This window comes from Hippopotamus amphibius, chromosome 3 (assembly GCF_030028045.1).
Source record: "Hippopotamus amphibius kiboko isolate mHipAmp2 chromosome 3, mHipAmp2.hap2, whole genome shotgun sequence".
NCBI lineage: Eukaryota > Metazoa > Chordata > Mammalia > Artiodactyla > Hippopotamidae > Hippopotamus > Hippopotamus amphibius.
Genome location: NC_080188.1, coordinates 52516697 through 52540558, shown reverse-complemented (window position 1 = coordinate 52540558; position 23862 = coordinate 52516697). Strand labels below are relative to the sequence as shown.

Genomic DNA, 23862 nt, shown 5'->3' with positions numbered 1-23862 from the left:
GCTATAAAAGGGGACATCGACAGTAACACAATTATAGTGGGAGACTTGAACACCCCACTTACATCAATGGACAGATCAACCAAACAGAAAATAAATAAAGACACACAAGCTTTAAATGACACATTAGACCATCTCGACTTAATTGATATTTATAGGACATTCCATCCAAAAACGACAGACTACACTTTCTTCTCAAGTGCACACGGAACATTTTCCAGGATAGATCACATCTTGGGTCACAAATCAAACCTCAGCAAATTCAAGAAAATTGAAATCATATCAAGCATCTTCTCAGACCACAACGCCATGAGACTAGATATCAATTACAGGAAAAAAACTGCAAAAAATACAAACACATGGAGGCTAAACAATTCACTATTAAACAACCAAGGAATCACTACAGAAATCAAAGAGGAAATCAAAAAGTATCTAGAAACAAATGACAACGAAAACACAACAACCCAAAACCTATGGGACGCAGCAAAAGCAGTTCTAAGAGGGAAATTTATAGCAATACAGTCCTACCTTAAGAAACAAGAAAATGATCGAATAAACGACCTAACCTTACACCTAAAACAACTAGAGAAAGAAGAACAAAGAAACCCCAAAGTGAGCAGAAGGAAAGAAATCGTAAAGATCAGAGCAGAAATAAATGAAAAAGAAAGGAAAGAAACCATAAGAAAAATAAATAAAACTAAAAGCTGGTTCTTTGAGAAGATTAACAAAATTGATAAACCATTAGCCAGACTCATCAAGAAAAAAAGGGAGAAGATGCAAATCAACAGAATTAGAAATGAAAAAGGAGAAGTCACAACGGACACCTCAGAAATACAAAAGATCATGAGAGACTACTACAAGCAACTATATGCCAATCAATTGGATAACCTGGAAGAAATGGATACATTCTTAGAAAAATACAATCTTCCAAGACTGAACAAGGAAGAAATAGAAACCATGAACAGACCAATCACAAGTACAGAAATTGAGGCAGTGATTAAAAATCTCCCAACACACAAAAGCCCAGGACCAGATGGATTCACAGGCGAATTCTATCAAACATTTCGAGAAGAGTTAACACCTATCCTTCTCAAACTCTTCCAAAATATTGCAGAAGGCGGAGCACTCCCAAACTCATTCTATGAGGCTACCATCACCCTGATACCAAAACCAGGCAAAGACGTCACAAAAAAAGAAAACTACAGACCAATATCACTGATGAATATAGATGCAAAAATCCTCAACAAAATACTAGCTAACAGACTGCAACAGCACATTAAAAAAATCATACACCACGATCAAGTGGGGTTTATCCCTGGGATGCAAGGATTCTTCAATATACGCAAATCAATCAACGTGATACATCATATCAACAAATTGAAGGATAAAAACCATATGATCATTTCAATAGATGCAGAAAAAGCTTTTGACAAAGTTCAACATCCATTTATGATAAAAGCTCTCCAGAAAATGGGCATAGAAGGAAATTACCTCAACATCATAAAAGCCATATATGACAAACCAAAAGCCAACATTGTTCTCAATGGAGAAAAACTGGAAGAATTCCCTCTAAGAACAGGAACAAGACAAGGGTGTCCACTCTCACCACTGTTATTCAACATAGTTTTGGAAGTGTTAGCCACAGCAATCAGAGAAGAAAAAGAAATTAAAGGAATCCAAATTGGAAAAGAAGAAGTAAAATTATCACTCTTTGCAGATGACATGATACTATATATAGAAAACCCTAAAGACTCTACCAGAAAACTGCTAGCACTCATTGATGAGTTTAGTAAAGTAGCAGGATACAAAATTAATGCACAGAAATCTCTTGCATTCCTATACACTAACAACGGAAGAGCAGAAAGAGAAATTAAGGAAACTCTCCCATTCACCATTGCAACCAAAAGAATAAAATACCTAGGAATAAACCTGCCTAAGGAGGCAAAAGATCTGTATGCAGAAAACTTTAAGACATTGATGAAAGAAATCAAAGATGACATAAACAGATGGAGGGATATACCATGTTCCTGGATTGGAAGAATCAACATCGTGAAAATGACTGTACTACCCAAAGCAATTTACAGATTTAATGCAATCCCGATCAGATTACCAATGGCATTTTTCACAGAACTAGAGCAAGAAATCTTACGATTTGTATGGAAACGCAAAAGACCCCGAATAGCCAAAGCAATCTTGAGAAGGAAAAATGGAGTTGGTGGAATCAGGCTTCCTGACTTCAAACTATACTACAAGGCCATAGTGATCAAGACAGTATGGTACTGGCACAAAAATAGAAAGGAAGATCAATGGAACAGAATAGAGAACTCAGAAGTAAGCCCAAACACATATGGGCACCTTATCTTTGACAAAGGAGGCACGAGTATACAATGGAAAAAAGACAGCCTCTTCAATAAGTGGTGCTGGGAAAATTGGACAGCAACATGTAAAAGAATGAAATTAGAACACTTCCTAACACCATACACAAAAATAAACTCCAAATGGATTAAAGACCTACATATAAGGCCAGACACTATCAAACTCCTAGAGGAAAACATAGGCAGAACACTCTTTGACATACATCAAAGCAAGATCCTTTTTGACCCACCTCCTAGAATCATGGAAATAAAATCAAGAATAAACAAATGGGACCTCATGAAACTTAAAAGCTTTTGCACAGCAAAAGAAACCATAAACAAGACTAAAAGGCAACCCTCAGAATGGGAAAAAATAATTGCCTATGAAACAACGGACAAAGGATTAACCTCCAAAATATACAAGCAGCTCATGCAGCTTCATACCAAAAAAGCAAATAACCCAATCCACAAATGGGCAGAAGACCTAAATAGACATTTCTCCAAAGAAGACATACAGATGGCCAACAAACACATGAAAAGATGCTCAACATCACTCATCATCAGAGAAATGCAAGTCAAAGCCACAATGAGGTATCACCTCACACCAATCAGAATGGCCATCATCACAAAGTCTGGAAACAACAAATGTTGGAGAGGGTGTGGAGAAAAGGGAACTCTCCTGCACTGTTGGTGGGACTGTAAGTTGGTACAGCCACTATGGAAAACAATTTGGAGGTTCCTTAAAAAACTACAAATAGAACTACCATATGATCCAGTCATCCCACTCCTGGGCATATACCCAAAGAAAACCATCATCCCAAAAGAAACTTGTACCATCATGTTTATTGCAGCACTCTTTACAATAGCCAGGACATGGAAGCAACCTAAATGCCCATCAACAAATGAATGGATACAGAAGGTGTGGCATATATATACAATGGAATATTACTCAGCTATAAAAAGGGATGAGATGGAGCTATATGTAATGAGGTGGATAGAACTACAATCTGTCATACAGAGTGAAGTAAGTCAGAAAGAGAAAGACAAATATTGTATGCTAACTCACATATACGGAATCTAAAAATGGTACTGATGAACTCAGTGACAAGAACAGGGAAGCAGATACAGGGAATGGACTGGAGAACTCGAGGTATGGGAGGGGGCGGGGGATGAAGGGGAAACTGAGAAGAAGCGGGAGAGTAGTACAGACATATATATACTACCAACTGTAAAATAGTCAGTGGGAAGTTGTTGTATAACAAAGGGAGTCCAACTCGAGGATGGAAGATGCCTTAGAGGACTGGGGCAGGGAGGGTGGGGGGGAATCGGGGGGGGCGTCAAGGAAGGGAGGGAATATGGGGATATGTGTATAAAAACAGTTGATTGAACCTGGTGTACCCCCCAAAAAAATAAAATAAAATAATAATAATAAAAAAAAAAAAAAAAAAAAAAACGACCACAAACTGGGTGGGTTCAAACAACAGACATGTATTGTCTCACAGTTCTGCAGGCTAGAGGGCCAAACTCAAGGTGTCAGAAGAGCCATGCTCCCTCTGAGACTGAGTAGAATCCTTCTTTGCCTCTTCTTAGCTTCTGGTGGTGGCCCCCAAGCCTTGCTGTTCTCTTGTTTGCATCTACATCCGTCCAGTCTCTGCCTCCATTATCGCGTGGCTGTCCTCACCTCATCATCCGTCCGTGTGCGTCTGTGTCCAGATTTCCCCCTTTTTAAAAGGACGCCAGATACATTGGATTATGACTCCCCCTAACCATTTCATCTTAACTGGATCATCTGCAAAGAAACCCTATTTCCAAACAAGGTCACATTTACAGGTGACAGGGGTTAGGTCATCAGCATCTCTGTTGGGGGGACACAATACAGCTCAGCATGTTTCCTGATGTAGGGTGTTATCCTTACGTTAGCATCAGTCTTCCTTCGTTCCTTGCCCCCTCCCTTTCTACCTCCTTCCCTGCGTCTTCCTTTCTCCACCCTCTTGCCTCCCTCACCTCATTCACTATACATTTGACAAACATTTATGAAGGCCCTCGTGTGTCCTTGTCCCTGTGCCCATCCCTGTGCTAAAATATACTGCACAAAAGTGATTAAGAGTTGGTTTCTGGCCTCAGCTGTGCAATGTGGAAGAGCAACTGTCTGTGACAAGTCCACCAGCGGGGTTGGTGTAAGGTACAGTAGAGATTTGGAGGGATCTTAGGGATCTAAATTCTCAAATATTGAGTCATAGTCTTTTAAAATAATCAATGCGGTGTTATTTAAGGTACCACAGCTATTGACTCAAAAATTACAGACACTAACATACATAGAATTGTAGGGTAGTGTTTGTCACTATTTTTTAAAGTCAAAATGTACAGAAATATTCTGTGCCTCTTATTTGCCTTAATTCCTTCAATCTCTCTTCCCTTCATCACTTAACATGTCAGATTAGGATTGCCTGCTCTGGGAAAAGCAATGGGACGACCCTGAGGAGGGGGCTCTAGCCTTGTTATATTAAGTTGATGGCTTTTAGGGAGACTTGGTCTGCAGCTTCGTTTTGTCCCTATATGTTGCATTTTGTTGTGTCTTCTTTGAGGCTCTTTGTTGCTCTGTTCTCTCCTCCTGGCACTAATTGGTTGCATTCAAATATAGTCATGAAGTGCATGAAATGTGTTCTGACAGCTTCTCCTCCCCTTGCTCCAGAGTTCAGCATCTCACTGGTCTTGCAGGATCCTCCTGGGTCAAGGGTGTGGGGGCACAGCAAGGGAGGAGGTTAGTCCTCTCTGCGGGGGGTTCTGCTAGGGGGCTCTTTGTGGACTGCATCCTCAGGTCCTGTCGTTTTATCTCTGTGCAATTTATAAACCAGGGAGTTCCCTCTGCTCCCTGCAGATTCAGAGTTTCCTACTGGTTATCAACCCCAAAGATGCTAACCTGGTGGAAACATCAAAGACCCACTCCCTGCAGGAAGAGGGGAACCAGTGCTAAAAAGTCACACCTGTTCTCCCAACCGTGTTCTCTTCCTAGGGGTCACAGTTGCTGCTGACCTTAACTTTGTATCTGGACTTTATATATATATTTCTCAGTCTCTGTTCTACTTAGCTCTTTTAAGGGAGCTTTTTTTGATCTTTTTTATAAAATTCACTGTGAATGCAAAGACTTCAGCTTTTATAAATGGTACTGAGTAAGAATAAATTAATATTTACTTATTGGTAAAGAAACTTTGACATTGATATTATGAGACTAGAGTGACCTTGCATTGTTAATTTTAAGTGAATTTCATATTTTACCCTAATGCACCCAGAGTAGAATTCTCATGGCACAGTCTATCCCAGAAATACTTCTGAAGGCCAATGACCTGAGTCTTGGTTTCACCACTTACTAGTTAAGAAAACTTGGGCAAATCACTTAACCTCTCTGTTTTATTAGCATCCTATAATGAGTGAAACAGATACTTCGTAAGGTTGTTTTGAAGTTCAAGTGCAGCAATGTGTGTCAAGGGGCTTTAGACATTGGAAGTTTTATACAAATGTCAGAAGGTGTTATCACTATTGTCCTGATTATAATTAGGTTGTGGAAATTCCAGTCAGAGATACTTTTTCTTCCTTCGTGAGATCATAAAAGGTATAGTTATCTTTGCCATTAATTTGCTTTGGGTAATTCTTTTTATTTATTTATTTATTTATTTTTGTTTTTTATTTTTTTGTTTTTTTTTGTTTTGTTTTTTATTGGAGTATTATTGCTTTACACTGTTGTGCCAGTTTCTGCTGTTCAACAAAGTGAATCAGCTGTATTTATACATATATCCCTATATCCCCTCCCTCTTGAGCCTCCCTCCCACCCTGCCTATTCCACCCCTCTAGGTCATCACCAGTCATCAAGTTGATCTCCCTGTGTTATGCAGCATTTTCTGCTTTGGGTAATTCTTAGACCACTGGTTCTCAAGGTGTGGTTCCCAGACCAGGAGCATCAACCTTGTGATAGAAATGCAAATTCTTGGGCCCCACCTCAGACCTCCTGAATCAGAACCTCTGGGGGTGGCGCCCAGACATCTGTGTTTTAACAGGACCTCCAAGGCGATTCTCCTGCCACTAACGTTTGAGACCCGCTGGCTTAGAGTTATACCCAACAGGGTGTGTGTAGGCTCTGATTTTGCTGATTTTTTTTAACCTGTTTTTCTTTCAGACATGGAAGACAAAATATGTGCACCTAAGATTGAGTTGCTGTCATCAGTTGACTTCCCAGAACATGCCTGCCAGCTAGGTGTGCCATTTTTAGCATTGATGTAGCTCATAGGAGTACAGGTCCTTAAAGCATCCCCTTGGTTAAACACACACTTGCTGGAGATATGCTGGGGGTCCAGAGAGGTACTCCTCACTTAAGTGGGATAAAAACAGTTGAATGAGATGACTGGTAAACTATTTGGTGAAATTCGGTAGAGCTACACTGAGCTTGATTCCTATTCTGGGTATCCTTAAACATCAGGTGTCTCCTTCCCTCCAGTAGTCTTTCGTCTTCCTCAAGCAAACCCTCACCTGTTAATGAGCCTGGAGCCCAACTCTGAAGTGCTCTGACAGGTCTTAAAAATAGCCAGGTGCCCCACTGCACATCCTGTACTTTCCCGTCATACCCCTGGACTGCAGCTATGCCATGGCTGTTCTGACAGACAGAGGGACAGTAGTTACTTTAAAGTGAAAACCAGAGCTCTAAAGGTAATTAAAATGGGAGAAGGAGAGTAGTGGGAAAAACATTAGGGAAACCATGGTGCTGTCGGGTTGATCCACAGCGGCAGAGGTGTGTGGTTCAATGAGTACTTATGGAATGAATGAATGAATGAGGATGGAGTTTTGTGTTTTGGGAGCTATCCTGCCTACTTAACTTATGAGCATCTATCTTATTCCAAATGAACAGACATTATGCTTTGATTGAGTGAACTATTAGATATGTTTAGTTTTAAAAGCAGACATAAATAGATTTGATCTTTCTATGGTTCACATTTCCTCCCATCAGCTTTCCCTTAATTATCCACAAGTGTTCCAAACCTTCATTAGCTAAATAGGATGCAGATGATGGTCATTAGTCTGGGATATAAATCCTGCTGGCACATTCAATGGCTTTTCACTTCGTTAATTGAAATTTTCAGTATTCGTGGACTATAAGAAAACACTGTAATTTTATCATGTATTCAGGGGTATAATTTTTTCCTTTAGCTGGTTATGTTTTATAATTATGCAGTTAAAAAAATAAATGTGAATGCCACACTTTCCTGGAGAGGATACTGCTATTTTCAGTGCACATGTATCAATACTAGTCTGCTAAAGCATGAAGACCAAATGGAGAGTCATACTTTGTCTAGAAATCCTAAAATTGGCCAACTATAATGTCTAAGAAAGCATCCAAGTAGTGTGCACTTTGGGGACCCACTGATTCAAGTGTAAGAAACTTCCAGATTGTTAGTAACATGAGTAGGTCTGGTCTTGACATCTACCAATGAATAAGAAATCATCTAGTTGTCTGTGGGGTGCAAATGGCAGGTATCAAATGGAGATGCTTTATGCAGACATTATTTCTTTAAATGGTTCTTAGCTTTTGACTGCATTTGGCCATTTATCAAAACTAGCTGACCTCTGCTTGGCGATATTTGGTTGAGAGTAAAACGCACACACACACACACACACACACACGCACACACACACACACGCACACACACACACACGAAACTGATACTTGAAATAAAATTTCATAACATTACCATCTATCCTAGATTCTGTTTCTGAATTCTTTAATTTTTATAATCCAATACTTAAGCAATTCTCTCTGCTTGCCCCCGACTTTGTTCCAATTTAATCGAGTAAGTGTCATATGTTTGCTGTTTTGAAAACATAAATCTTAGTTATAGACGTTACATGGCAGAAGTTGGCTCAGTAGAGGCAGAGTATATCTATTTCTGTTCTTTTTCTAAACCTAATTTAGTGGGAATAAAACAACACTGTAATAACTCTCAGAGGTAAACTCTCCCTTAAAAAGGAGTATAGAGCATATGGAGTCTCTTTTCAGTGCTTAATCACTTTGCAAAACACACCCACCAGTGAGAATTGGGTAAGCAGCTGCCCTTCCAGAAGTCTTTTTTTGTGGCCTGGACTGGATGAACCATTGATCACTGGTCCTCTGTCTAGGTTGTCTGACCAAGGCCTTATCAGTCTCAGTTAATCATTCCAAATCCCTCTTCCTTCTGGGTTGCTTTGGCCTTTTTGCCCACTTGGAATATTTCTGCAAATGATTATTTATTTTTATTAGCTGTGTTAGGTCTTTGTTGCTGCACATGGGCTTTGTCTTGTTTCAGTGATCAGGGGCTACTCTTTGTTTTGGTGCGCAGGCTTCTCATTGCCATGGTGGAGCATGGACTCTACGTGTGTGGGCTTCACTAGTTGTGGCACATGGGCTCAATAGTTGTGACTCACAGGCTCTGAAGTGCAGGCTCAATAGTTGTGGCACACGGGCTTAGTTCCTCCACGGCATGTGGGATCTTCCTGGAGCAGGGATTGAACCCCTGTCCCCTGCATTGACAGGTGGGTTCTTAACCACTGTGCCACCTAGGAAGTCCTCTGCAAATGATTCTTAATGTTAATTTAAGGAAGACGTTTAAGCACTTCGGTTTTCTAAATGAACCGTTAATTTATATATATATATATCATATGTATGATATATATCTTAATAAATATATAATATATAAATATATATTTAATGTCAATATTTAATTTATAGTCTCAAAGTCAAATATAAAGACATTTTATAAGTTATGCTTTTGTGAATTCCCTGAAAAACTTTCTGCCTCTGTAAATAATCGAGAGCTGACCATGTTATTCAGCCAGATGTTCTGTCCTCAGTGGATGGAGGAAAGAAGTAGGCACTATACTCAGATTTCCAAACAATGTGCCTGATAAGGTCCAGCCTATTTTCTTTAAATTAACCAGAGTTCTCATGACCTAAAAGGAAATGAAGAGGGATTTCCTCATTTCATAATGAAGAATTCAAGACCTCCAGACCAGCAATCTGTCTTAAGCTCATAAGCTTAATAAGCTTGTCTCTTATTAAGAAGAGAAGAATTAAATGCCTAGACTCCTGAGCAAGTGGTCCATTTGTTTATCTGTCTGACAACTCTATCATAAAAGACCAGCAAACGTGTAAGCTCTAATAATGCGTCACGTTCAGCTAGAGCACATCAGCCATATCCAGTATCTGCCCTTGGCAAAACTGTGTCAAATTAAAGTGTGTTATCGTGGACAGAGCAATGCCCCACACAGACCTCCTGGCACACTGCCCTCAGCTGTCAGCCCTCTCAGGAACTTACCCATGGCTGAAAAGAGGCATCATGCCTAGGTTCTGCCCCCTGCCCAGGGCAGCGCTTTCCCTTGTCCCAGCTGAGGATAAGTCTAACCCAGCTTCAGAGCTCCCCGCTGGGTTGGCTGAGACCTTTGTGGATTGCACCACAACCCAACATTTCCCTCTGCTCAGTCCTGCACCCTTCCCTTCCCTTCTCCAAGTGAAGATCCCAGAGCACTCCCTAACAAACCTCCTGCATACTAATCTCCATCTCACAGGCTGCTTTTTAGGGAGCCTGACCTGCAACCTGTGTGATCTTTTCTATCATCATTGAATGTCTGATGTCTTCATGATGTGAGTCTTCATTTCTGTCCTATCAAAATCTGCTTTTGAAATTAATGAAAGACAAGAAGAATCTGCTTTGTAGGTAAGGGAATGAATATATTCATTCTCTCTAAGGTGTAACAGACCAACTGTAATACTTGAAATTTCCAACTTTCCTCTTTGTGGTGACTCTTACACCCTAGTATCCCTCAAGGGTTTTCTATTATGATTCAAAGCCTTATGCTAAAAACAGAGCTCTAATAAGTGAAATTTTGGGCATCAGTATATAAATGGACCACAGTGGGGCCTCACCTTTCTAGATTCATTTTGGGAAGATACTACAACTGTCCATGTGTAATACTTTATGCCCCATGCTGGTCATCCCATCAACAGCTTTAGAAGTCAGTGCTCTAAAAAAGTCATTGTACTTAATTGTGACAAATGCAGCATCAGGCAGACTTTGGTGGAGGGTAGCCATTAGGAGTTTCCTTTTTAGTAGAAAAATATTGATGCAGTGATCAAGAAGGTCACAGCATGGGTAAGTCACCATGTTTTGAGTCTTTTATTTTCTGTAATTAAAGTGAACATGTTATTGGAAGGGTTAGAAAGCCCACCCAAAGTCATTCACAATAGCTGCAATTAGGAAACTGGAATGCCAGCGAAAGTCTTTCGTCGGAACGAAATGCAACTGACCAAGCGTGTAAGTACAATCCCCTTAGAAAACGGCCAAATTAAGGATATGGACTCTGTTTTTTGACCTTTGTCATACCTCTTTTACACTCATTCCATGTCCTGAGACTTCACTGTATATTTGTCCTTTGGCTCAAGTGGTTCTTTGCTACAAATGTAACATTTAGAACTACGGTATTAATTTTTTTAGTGAAGCCAATTTCTCCCATCTCTGACTCTGATTTCTCCTCTGAACATGTTTCTCAGGTTACCTGAGACTGTTTTTGAAGGTTGAATGGTACTGTTTAATTTCGAAGATCATTTCCCCTGGGGCTGGAGCACTAATGTCTGAGTCCTTAGACATCTTTGTTAATTTACTCTCCCCAGTGGTGTATCTTAAACTTAGTTAAAAATGCAGTTAGAGTCACTCAAGTTGCCCCCACCTGGACAACCACACAGGCAGAGTCTTCAGTAGCTGGGATTTGTGTCCCCCCTAGATTTTTATCAGTCTTTCCATTTAGGACAGAGAATGAGATGAAATCAGGACCCAGAAGAGAAATTCCCACCTTTAGACTTCTGTTTCCTAGAAAAAAAAATTTAGTTGCACTAATTAGGGAATCAGGATCATTTCTATAACTGGTGCCTTTAGAGTTTAGACCTGTTGTTCTCAACTGGGGGTGATTTTGCCTGTCTGGAGACATTTTTGATTGCCATGACTGATGTGGGGAGAGGGGCGTGTGCTGCTGGCATCTGGTGGTAGAGGCCAGGGGTGCTGCAAAACATTCTGCAGTGCTCAGTACAGCACACGCATCCCCACAACAAAGAATTCTCTGGTCCAAAGTGTTCATAGGCCCAACACTAAAAAATTGATTTTGTCAAATCAAGTGGATAATAGACAATAGATATAAGCTAAATAGAGAGAAAATGTATTTTTCTACTATTAAGGAACCTTTTGCGTCTCTCCCTTGGCCTCAGTTTGTAACACTGTGACCCATGAGTCTGCTTTTCCAGCATTGTGCTTCCAAAACAGTGTTTTGGGATAAAGACTGCAGTCATTTTTTTTTGTTTTTTCTTTTCTTTTTTTTCTTTCTTCCTTTTTTTTCATTTTCTCATCCAGTGCATATTTAGTGGATACCTTTTTTTGTGTGTGTCAGGCACTAGGCTAGGTAATCGGGCTACAGCAATGACCAAGTCTTGTTGTGTCTTTCCCTCCCTGGAGCAGAAATCTGAGAGTGAACACTGAGGTCTCTCTCATGATACAGTGCTCAGTGTACAAATGGGGGTAAAGATGACAAAAGGTCACGGGGAAGGCATGTGGTGGGAAGATTGTAGGTGAGGCGTTTCAATGTAACACGTGTGAGCTATTTGCTTCTTTGGCTTTCTCTCCTTACTGGCCCAATCTTGACTTTGGCTTTTCCTCTTTTTTTCCCATCACCAAATTCTTTCCTCCTTTCTCTTTTCCCCTTTTAATTCAAACTTTCTGAATATGTGTCCCTTCCTTCACAAAGAAAATAAAAACACAAATAAAAAGATCAGCAATCCAAATTTAAAGATCACACCCAATGTAAACCTTAATCTTAATTTTTCTTCATTAAAGATGCTTTTTTGGTGTGTTTATCTGTGTCTGTGTTTTCTGTCCTTTAATACTGCACATTATTTTGGGCCAGAATATGTGCTGGCTCAGATTCTTAACTTTTTCTACTGCTTCTCCAAAAACAAACCAAAACCCGAGATGGACTGATCAATATTTTTGTTATATGAGGAGAGAGTGGGAGAAAGTTTATATACATTAGATCTTTGAGCCATGCCAAAGTCTTTGTTACACATTTCTTTTAGTTCTTTTGACTCTCTTCAACCCAAATAAAATCATCAGCACACACACACCCCCCCACATATGTACATGTGTCTATACACACATATCCATAATACATATGTATACATATATGGCATATATATAAAAATATTCATTGCAAAGCAACAACAAAAGAATAGAATCCTGGAAACCATCAAATATCCATCGATAAAGGAAAGCATATGTAAAGTATGGTATATCCATATTATGGAATGTTATGCAGCTATTAAGGGGAATGAGGCAATCTACGTGAACTGACTGGAAAGATGTTGATCATATAGCCTTAGTAGGAATGGTATGATCTCAAAAAGGAATAAGCTTACCTATGTGTGTGTGTAATGTAATACATACAATTAATTTGTAACCCATGTATTTGCATAAAAATTAAGTGTGGAAGGATGAATACAAATTTTTACTATTGATTACTTTACTTGTGAAGGATAAGTTAGAAAGGGGATTGGCTCATTAAGAATATATATTAGTTTTTTTAATTAATTAATTTTTGTCTGTGTTGGGTCTTCATTGCTGTGTGCGGACTTTCTCTAGTTGCTCTGAGTGGGGGCTACTCTTTGTTGCGGTGCACTGGCTTATCATTGTGGTAGCTTCTCTTGTTGCAGAGCACGGGCCCTAGGCGTTTGGGCTTCAGTAGTTGTAGCACGAGGGCTCAATAGTTGTGGCTCATGGGCTGTAGAGCACAGGCTCAGTAGTTGTGGCACACAGGCTTAGTTGCTCCATGGCATGTGGGAGCTCCCTGGACCAGGGATCGAACCCGTGTTCTCTGCATTGACAGGGGCTGTGCTACCACTGTGCCACCAGGGAAGTCCCAAGAATATATATTAGTTTTTTAATTAAAGAAAAAGTAGAAAATTTTACTGAAAACATTTTATACCATCATGTCTATTGAATTCTTCATAGGATTGTCCAAAAGGAACAAACTTGCATGTAAATCCCAACTGGCCTTGAATGCCAAAATGCCTTTTTAATGGCTCACGAGGCCAAGACAATATCCACACAACTGTGTAAAAAATCAATCACAGGGAGAATGAGTGAGCTAAGGAGAGTGGGGGTTGAGATGGCAAGCCCTGATACTGCTGTTCAGACTCACACTCCTCGTGGATGGGGAGAAGCTCCACTCCATCACTCAGGCTCTTCAAAGGTGTCATCTGAAAGATTTTAGCATTTGACAATTTGCGCATATCTCTTCAAGATAAAGAGAGTGCCATGTGTGGTTGAGAAGGTGGGTTTTTGAGTCAGACTGCTTCACTTTCATTCCCAATCTAACCCTCTGAGGTATGACAATTAACCTAATTGTGCTGCGGCCCTTTATTTGTGAGATAAAGATAAATAAGAGTCTTTACTTCACTGGATCATCATTTGCCCATAATGTATGTTCTGACTTGGAGGGGATGGCAGTGGGAGCAGTGAAGGGCAGATGCTTTAAAATCCAGAGAAATCAGTGGCGACATGGGAGATGGTACTCACCTTGGATTGGAGATGCACGGGGCATGGTCAATATCATTACACTTTGCCAGTTCTAATGTGTCTCCCACTTTCTTGTTTTGCAGACCACCATTTTCAGCACATTGGCCAGTGAGAAGTCCTTATCTGACTGCAAAAAGGTAAGTCAGCCTCCAGGAACTGCAGCCTGCTGTTAGAGTAACAAAAGGCTTCAGAATTGATGACATTTGGTTGAAAAGCTATGGTATCGATGAGAATGTTCTGCTGACATATTGTAGTCCTCTTTCCTCAGAGATGGAAATTTGAATGGTTCTCTTTAAGGATATGGAAAACTCTGTTATCATTTGACAGCGTTTTCTAAAATGAAGCTCTGTTTCCATATATTTCTTGTCTTGCTGTTATCTGATATTTGATTCTGCAAGATGAGCATCAGTGGAGTTCAGGGCAAGCTGCATTGCAGGCATCTCTATCTTTGTTTGCAAATTTAAATCTAATAAACCTAAACCCAGTACAATATAAAAATGATTTTGTATTTGGAAAGCTGATCATATAGCATAAAAATCTGGTTTGGATTCACCTCAGTCAAGTTTGAGAAGCTGTCATGCTTTGCAAAAGGATTAGCCTCGCTGGCATCTGATGGAAGCCGTCCTGTAATGGATCATGTCTGAGGACTGCCTGCGAGAGCAGCAGTAGCGTGTCTAATTCCTGGCCTTCACAGTCCAGGGGGCACTTTTATCCGCCTCTTTAATCTCAGGTTTAACTAGATCTTCTCCTTCTTGAGGGGAAAGAAGTGATTTCACAGTCTGAAAACTTAAATAAATTCTTTGACACTATCTATTGATATGGAAAACCAGGTGCATAAAGAGTTGACCTGTGCCTGGTATATTAGTTACTTGGCATTTCTAAAGATTTGATACCATGACATTGTCTGCTGGGCTGCTTCCGATTCTGAATGTGCTTGATATGGAAATAGGTAGGGGGGATCTTTATCTTTAAAGGTGGTGCGAGGGCCCACTGTTCTGAGTGCCATCCATTTCATTATCTTGATCGTTTTTTTATTGCCTATTAAGTCTCCATCTTGATTGAGTTCTGCTGTGTTTGTCGTGTTCTCAGCTCCCTGAAAGCGAGGTCCATGTGGAATTCTCATTGAGCTTAGAGAAGAAAAGGACTCTAGTCCCTCCCTTTTCCCAGAGCGGGGCTGCCATCGATATCATTTATAGATGGACCTCTAGTCTCCACGTGAATATCCTACTGACGCGGGACTTAATGACCCTACTTGCTCGCCAACGAGAAAAAGTATTAGAGAGTTAGTTCTTCACTTTACTGCGCCAGTATCTGCCTCCTTTTGATTTCCACCTACCTTTCTTTTGAATCTTCTCCCCACTCCATTGCAGGGCTATTTATTTTTCTTCTTTATTTCTAATAGGACATTGATAATGATTGATTTCCAAAAACATGGCTGTTGGGAACTCGCTGTCTGGTTTCAAAACCTGGCTCTGCCACTTGTTACTTACGTGACTTTGGGTTGGTGACATAACCTATATGTGCCTCATGTTTATCATCTGTAGAATGGGGATATTAGCTGTGCATACCTCATGTGGTAGATGAGTTAACATACATAAAGTGCTTAGAACAGTGCCCAACACATGGATGTGCTATGTTAGCTATTATTAGTATGGCTTCTAGACCAGGTTATCCCTTTTGTGGGGTCATAGTTTATTTTATTTTATATTTTTGATTTTATCTATCATCTATTTATCTATCTATCTATTCATTCCTTCGACTAATATTTATTGAAATGCCCGCAATATGCCAGGCACTGAGAATACAGTGATGGACAGGACAGATGCAACCACTTGCAGGGGCATAGTTTTTATAACCAGTGTCAAGAATTGTGCTTTTCACTCTTCATTCAACAAGCTGTGTTTACAGACTTGGTGTATGGCAGGCACAACAGAAGACATGGTCTGTGATGAAAGGAGAAGCTGTCGGCATTCCTGAGTGCAGCACTAAGATTCCACTAATACGCTATAAGATGGCACAAGTTTCTATTTATAAGTCATATCCTTCCGTTGACTGTGTGAAGTTTAATGTCTTTGCATGAACCCTTAATACATTTTTAGATGAGCTGGTGTTAAAACATGAATCTCTTTTATATTTATGTAAATGATTCTTTTAGTATGGATGCAGGCCATTATGTTTATTTTTATTCATTTGAAAAAATTTGATCCATTAAGATAATTTATAAACCCAGGGCTGTTATCCAACTTACTCCTACCTCTCCCAGTTCTATGTCATGAACAAATTAGAGTAGTGTAGTTGGTCTCTACGACTTCACTTTCATTCATTCATTCATCCAGGTCGTCCATTCATCCAGTGAACAAGGGTTCACTGAGCAACTGCTGTGGGACATGAACTGGAATATCCTGGTGAACAAGTCACATCTGATCTTCACCCTCATAGAGCTAGTAGAGAGTCATTAAAGTTTATGGGTAGTTGTCCATAAAATTGTCATGGATGATATATTGTGATAGCAAAATTGTGATGGATATGATTTTTTTTTTTTTTTTTTGAAGTTGGGAGGTTTCAAGATAATATACCAGGAGGACCTAACCTAATCTAGGGGTCAGGGTAAACTTCCCTGAAGAAGTGACTTTCACACACAGTGAATAAATGGGATTTGCCGTGTGAAGACAAGGTAGAGGCAGAAAAATAGCAAGTGTGAAAGTCTGGAAGTGAGAGGTAGAGAACTATAAAATTTTCAGAATGTCTGGAAATTACAACTTGAAATAGAGGATGGGAACAGTGAGATAAAAGGCAACCTGATCATGAAGGGCCTTGTAAAACCATAGTTTAGCTTTATTGTAAGGGTAACAGGAAATTTTTAAAGGAATTTGAACCTGGGAGGGTAGGTGTGTATGACATGAAATGATTTTTATTTTAAGATCACTTGGCTGCTGAATGACTGAAGAAGCAAGATTTTAGAAATGAAATCTAAGTGGGGGGCTATAATCTAGGCAAGAGATGGTAGTGGCCAGGATCAGAATATTGGCAGTGCAGAATCAAGAGATATTTGGGTGATAAAATCAACAGCATATAATAATAGTTTGGATGCATGGGAGAGGAGGTAGCTAAGGATGATTTCCTGATTTTTGACATGGGCGATGGGCAGAATTGTGGTGCTACTTTCTAAGACAAGAACAGGGTTAGGAAGGAAGTTGGTTTAGTTCAGATGAGTTCAGATGAATATTAATTGGTATATGTCAAATGAGTTCAGATTGGTATATAGCAAATTTGTGAGCTTTTCCTAGTAAGGATGGCCAGCAGGCATCTGGGCGTGTAGATTTATAATTCAGAAAAGCTTTCTGGGCTGGAGATATGAATATGGGAGGAATATGCATGCAGAGAATGATTGAAACAGTGGGAATGGGTGAGGTCGCCCAGGGAAGGTGTGGAGAGTAAGAAGGAGGAGAGTTTTTAAGAATCTTGGGAAGCATTGATATATAAGGGCTGGAAGAAGATTGTGGACCTGTGAAGGAAACTAAGACAGAGCCATGGAGGTTGAAAGAAACCAGAAGAATGTGATATCACAGAAGTCAAATAAATGTTTTAAAGTTGTCATTAAAAATGAAGTAGTAGCTCCTAGATAGCTTCCTCCAGAAGAGGGCAGACAGCAGTATCAAGCAGTATCAGCAGTATTTTGTCTTGTGGAACTGAAAACCACAGCCACAGAAAGATAGAGAAAATGGAAAAGCAGAGGACTTTGTACCAGATGAAGGGACAGGATAAAAACTCAGAAAAACAACTAAATGAAGACGAGATAGGCACCCTTCCAGAAAAAGAATTCAGAATAATGATGGTGAAGATGATCCAGGACTTTGAAAAAAGACTGGATGCAAAGATCGAAAAGTTTACCAAAGACCTAGAAGAATTAAAGAACAAACAAACAGAGATATGCAACACAATAACGGAAATGAAAAATGCACTAGAAGGAACTAACAGCAGATTAACTGAGGCAGAAGGGCGAATAAGTGACCTGGAAGACAGAATGGTGATCATCACTGATGCGGAAAAGAATAAGGAAAAAAGAATGAAAAGAACTGAAGACAGTCTAAAATACCTCTGGGACAATGTTAAATGCGCCAACATTTGCATTATAGGGGTTCCAGAAGGAGAAGAGAGAGAGAAAGGACCCAAGAAAATATTGGAAGAGATTATAGTTGAAAACTTCCCTAACATGGGAAAGGAAACAGCTACCCAAGTCCAGGAAGCACAGAGAGTCCCAGGCAGGATAAACCCAAGGAGAAACACGCCAAGATATATAGTGGTCAAATTGACAAAAATTAAAGACAGAGAAATGTTATTAAAAGCAACAAGGGAGAAATGACAAATAACATACAAGGGAACTCCCATAAGGATAACAGCTGATTTCTCAGCAGAAACTCTGCAAGCCAGAAGGGAGTGGCATGATATATTTCAAGTGTTGAAAGGGAAGAACCTACAGCCAAGAATCCTTTACCCAGCAAGGATCTCATTCAGATTCGATGGAGAAATCAAAAGCTTTCCAGACAAGCAACAGCTAAGAGAATTCAGCACCACCAAACCAGCCCTACAACAAGTGCTAAAGGAACTTCTCTAAGCGGGAAACATAAGAGAAGAAAAGGACCTACAAAAACAAAAACAAAACAATTAAGAAAATGGTACTAGGAACATACATATCAATAATTACCTTGAATGTAAATGGACTAAATGCCCCAACCAAAAGACACAGACTGGCTGAATGGATACAAAAACAAGACCCATATATATGCTGTCTCCAAGAGACCCACTTCAGACCTAAGGACACATACAGATGGAAAGTGAGGGGATGGAAAAAGATATTCCATGCAAATGAAAATCAAAAGAAAGCTGGAGTAGCAATACTCATATCAGATAAAATAGACTTTAAAATAAAAAATGTTACAAGAGACAAGAAAGGACACTACATAAAGATCAAGGGATCCATCCAAGAAGAGGAGATAACAATTATAAATATATATGCACCCAATATAGGAGCACCTCAATACACAAGGCAAATGCTAACAGCTTTGAAAGAGGAAATGCAAGGCAGAAATAGAGACACAGATGTAGAGAACAAACACATGAACACCAAGTGGGGAAAGCGGGGAGGGTTGGGGGGGGATGAATTGGGAGATTGGGATACCAAATTGTACACTCTAAATATATGCTGTTTATTGTCTGTTAACTGTATCTCAATAAAAGTTCTAAAAAAAGAAATGAAGTAGTAGTTAATATCATAACTGTTGCTGGAAAAAAAAACCTGTTGCTGAAAGGTTAAGTAAAATAAGGACTGAAAAACATCCACTGGGTTTATCAATATCATAGATCGTGGTTGGTTTTAGTGAGAGCAAAGTGGTGGCTGTAGAAGCCAAATTGCAGTAGATTTAGGATTGAATGAAGAAAGAAATAAAAATGGTAAAATAGAGTCTTCTCTAAAGGAATTTGTTGCAAAAGGAAGGAGAAGGATGAGTAGTTTGAGGGGGGCTATAGGGTTGAGGGAGGGTCTCAGGGTAGATTTGAGAGAGTATGTTTAAGTGCTGTTAGAAGACAATGGAAAGGTTCTAAGAAAAGAAGGGGAAATTTGATGAGTGAGATTTTTGAGAATATTGAAGTCTTTGGATGCTAAAGCACAGAATTAACCTTAGATTGATGGAGAGACACACCTTGCTCTATAACAGGGGGAAAGGAAGAAAGGACAGAATTCATGTAGGTAAGAGTTAGGGAAGCAGGGGGCCAGAATGGGGCATGCCACTCGAAGACTCTGGTCAATTCATCTACTTTATTTTCTTTTTTTGTGTGGGGAGGTGGGATGATTATTCAACCAGCTTTGAGTCTGCACAACTATACTGTTTCAACAGGATTGAATCTACAGATATTCCCCCTCATATTTTTTTTAAGAGCTTTTATTGAGATACAGTTAACAGACAATAAACTGCATATATTTAGAGTGTACAATTTGGTATTTTTTTTCTTATTAGTAATGTATATATGGCAATCCCAATCTCCCAATTCCTTCCCCCCCCAACCCTCCCCACTTTCCCACTCCCCCTCATATTTTGCTTAGATATTACCATTCACATGATCAGCAACTTGCCTATAAAAATAAGGTCTATTTTAAGAAAATCACTCTCAAATCTGTGTTGCAAGTATTCATTATCTCTTCTGAGGCCTAGATCTGTGTTGCTAACTAACTAGTAAGCGGGTCTTGTCCACATATTCTCTCCCATCCTGACCTTTCTTTTTCTTCTCTTATATTCACCACTTCAGTTAACGGCTTCACCATTCCAAAATAGAAACCTTGGTGTCCTTCAGGACTTCTCCCTTTCCTTTACTTCCCACATCCAACTCGCTATCAAATCCTATCAACTCCATCTTAAAATGTTTCTAGAATCTCTCCATCATCTCTTTCCTTGCTTCCTTATCCATCCTTTGAAAGAGCGAGCACTCCCTGCTTGCTCTTTCCTTATACCAAGTTTTCCCTTCCACTCTGTTTTCCAAAATACTGCCAGGGTGACTTTCCAGAAAACAAACAACAAACACATCTGTGTGTGTCCAAACCTTACTTAAAAACATCCAAGGGATTTCAGTTTTCATTCAAAATAGCCCCCAAACTCTGCATCACTTGGTCAGTCATTCCCATTATCTCCAGCTGCATCCCCTGATGCTCTACCAGGTGCTGGGGGCTGCTGGCCTGGAGCAGACTGCTGGAAGGCCCTTCTGCTCTCTCGTCTGCTTGGAAGACTTACTCTTACATGGAGGGAACCCTCACTTTGTCACTTTCTTTTCAAAGATTTTCAAAAGCCTTTCTTGGTTTCTCCAGGAAAGATGCGTGGTTTTACCTCCTTCCAGAGTTCATAACTTTTTGTACGTACTCCAAGTATAACCTAACAACAACCACACAACTTGTCAGATGTCTACCATGTTCACAGCCCTGTGAGAAGTGCTGTATATGGATCATCTCATTCAATTTTTATAACAGCCCTCACAGGTGGGTAGTATTGTGACTACCATTGACAGGTAAAGAACTTGCTGGAGGAAACTCCAGTAGTAGGTGTTGGAGTCAGGATGTGAATCCAGGCTATCTGACCCCAGAGTCATTGCTTTTAGTGTTTGTTACCTCCTCTGCTATTGGATTCTTAATCCTTATTTATGGGTCCAGCTTCCCCCTAAACTGTCAGCTCTTGGAGGGGAGGAACCATGACTGATTCTGTTAGGAATAATAAGAAAATACCCCACAGGTAGTAAGAACTCAGTGAAGGTCTATTCAATGAATGGATTTGCTACACACATGGCTGTCCATTAGCATAATATTATTATGGGACCATTTTGTTCTAGAAAGTTTTTTCCCTGTTCATAGGAGTTGAGAAAAGAATATTTTGTATTTGGTGTTCACTATAAAGGTAATTTCTGCATTAAAATAAGGTGTTAATGGATAGCTGGTTGGGATTGAAATGTTCAGTTTAGCCAAAGATAGCAGATATTTGAAGGCTTACTTCCTAAACACTACTTTATAGAGTTGTAAGAACCCTATTCTTACTTTCAGCCAAAGACCAGTTAACTCTGTAATTCGGAAAACCTGAGAACATCTAGGTAATATACATCAATTCATTCATTCATTCATTCATTCATTCATATTTATTGAGTACCTCCTGTTGCACAGCAGCTGTTATTGTTAACATGCTATAGAGGAGGACGAATATGGCAGGACATGAGATGACTTGCTCTAGGGCACATGTTAAACTCAAGGCAGACTCTTAGAGGAAACGTCTAATTCAGATCTGATTCTCTCTCTCTAAAACCTCTTCACCTCACAGTATTTGACTAGAGTTCACCCATGGAGGGTGTGTCCTGGGTGGATGAGCCTCAGAGAATGAGCCTCAAAGTGTGCTTCATGATGTATCCTGCCCCCCTTTTTATGGTCATTGATATTTATATTTTTGTGTCTTGATTCTTTTCCATCTTTCAGTGCAAGATACTTGGACCCAGATGTGTTGACTCAGCAGTTTTTGTGAAGGGACATTCTGACCCAGCACTACTGAACTTCCAGCATTTTAATTGGAAGTAATATGCAAAATAGGTATCCTTACCCCTTCTCCAAAGCGCCTCACTCTGACCCTGACCCCCAGCCGTGGGGCACAGGTCAGAGATAGGCAAGGGGTGACAGATCAGTGGGGATGATGGATGGGGTGAAGGTCAGGGATAAGATGAATCCCAGGGATGGGTCAGAGGTTGGAGATTTCCGTTTTACAAATTACTTGGAAATGAAAAACAGCGGTTTTCCAGTTTGACATCAAATTGCCCTACCTTATCTTGCTATAAATTCCATCTACTTATGGTAACCCAGACTCCCAACCGTATAATAGTCGTCATAGAAATAGGTTTCTCGGGTTGGAGAATTTATTTTAAAAATTCAGCTGTCATTTGATGGTTTATTGTACCTTGTGTGCATGTGTGTGGGGGTGGGCTCCATTTCTCTCTCCACATGTCTCTCTCTGTCCTCTCTCCCTGGACTTCTGATATCTTAACCCATATAAACGACAACCTTTAAAAGAACAGTGCATTTAGGAAATGTATCCTGATCATGTTCAAAGGTACTGGCTTGGGGAATATGTGGGACGCTGAAGGAAGTCCATCTGTCGGTGGTGGTAATTTGAGGGAGCATTCGTGGCTATGTTGATGATGCTTCCCTTTCATCTGACCTTTCATTTGACTTGGTCCCTCCGCCGTCAACCAATGATGTATAAGCATGCAGAGCACGTCTTTATGTCATCGCTTAGCCCACTGGTTGCCGTTTTTATTTTTAATACACATAGGCGATGCTTCACTCACAATAGGCAAGGTAATTTCCCTTCAGGAAGAGGTGATTAAAATAGATAATGTAATGGGCTTTTGGAAGCTTTTCATCCATGTTGATGAATGGGTCTCTGTGTAAACACAGCCCAAGATAGTAATATCAGTGGTTAAGATATTTACTTACAGTTGGTTCCTCAGCCTTTGAGACTGTATTATATCTGGCTTCCTCTTTTAAAGACCAAGACTTAATGTCTAGACGGCATTCACTGACCTCCACAGCCGGCTGGGCAGATTCCCATGACTCTCTGCCTCTTGGCAGAATTTCCAGGCTGATAGGTCACGGTGGCTTCTTCCCATGCCCTGAGAAAGGGCAGAAAGACCAAATCAACCCTGTCAGCATTGAGGAAAATTTTCAGTCCCCCCCCCCCCCCCCCCCCCGCCCCAATGAGAAAGAATCTCATGTTCTGGAGCAGTCACAGTGAAGGGTATCATTTCAAGTACATTTAAATGCTGTTTACTTTTTAAATAGATTGTTTTGGAAGCTATGCAGGTTCGTTTTTGGCAGAGTGCTGTTTTTTGCTGCCTTGCCTTAGGGCTCTCTGCTGGATAAAGGGTGATAGATACATATTTGTAAAATTCTATCCTTTTTGTCGTATGTGCCAACACAGCCACTGATGTATAGGAAGGAAAGTTGTATTGCTTTGAGCAGAGGGCAGCAGTGCAACCAGTCCCCTCCCCCATCTTCCTCCCTCTCCTCCTCTCACTCCTCCAGCAAAGAATGGGCTCTTAGGGCTCATTTGCAGTATTTGGGATGAGGATGGGTGGTTCTGGATTCCATACACTCTCCTTTCAACTCTTATTGCCTGGTTTTGGTTTTTATTCTTGTATTTTCCCATCCCCACTCTCCTGAGAGGCAGTATGGTGCAGGGTTAAGAGCACAGACTCTGGAGACCAATGTCTGTGACTGGAGTCCCAGCTCCACCACCCATGAGCCCTGCAACTTTGCCCAAGTCACTCAGCCTCTCTGTGCCTCACTTGTGTCATGT

General features: G+C 40.2%; 1 protein-coding gene across 1 annotated transcript in view; it reads left to right on the top strand.

Annotated features, from left to right (window-relative positions):
* LOC130848450 (uncharacterized) overlaps positions 1 to 23862 on the top strand; it is a 478274-nt gene that overhangs the window by 364383 nt on the left and 90029 nt on the right. Inside the window, exon 5 of the mRNA XM_057726930.1 lies at positions 14071 to 14124. Within this exon, the coding sequence (XP_057582913.1) occupies positions 14071 to 14124 (54 nt within the window). The remainder of the gene's footprint in view (positions 1 to 14070; positions 14125 to 23862) is intronic.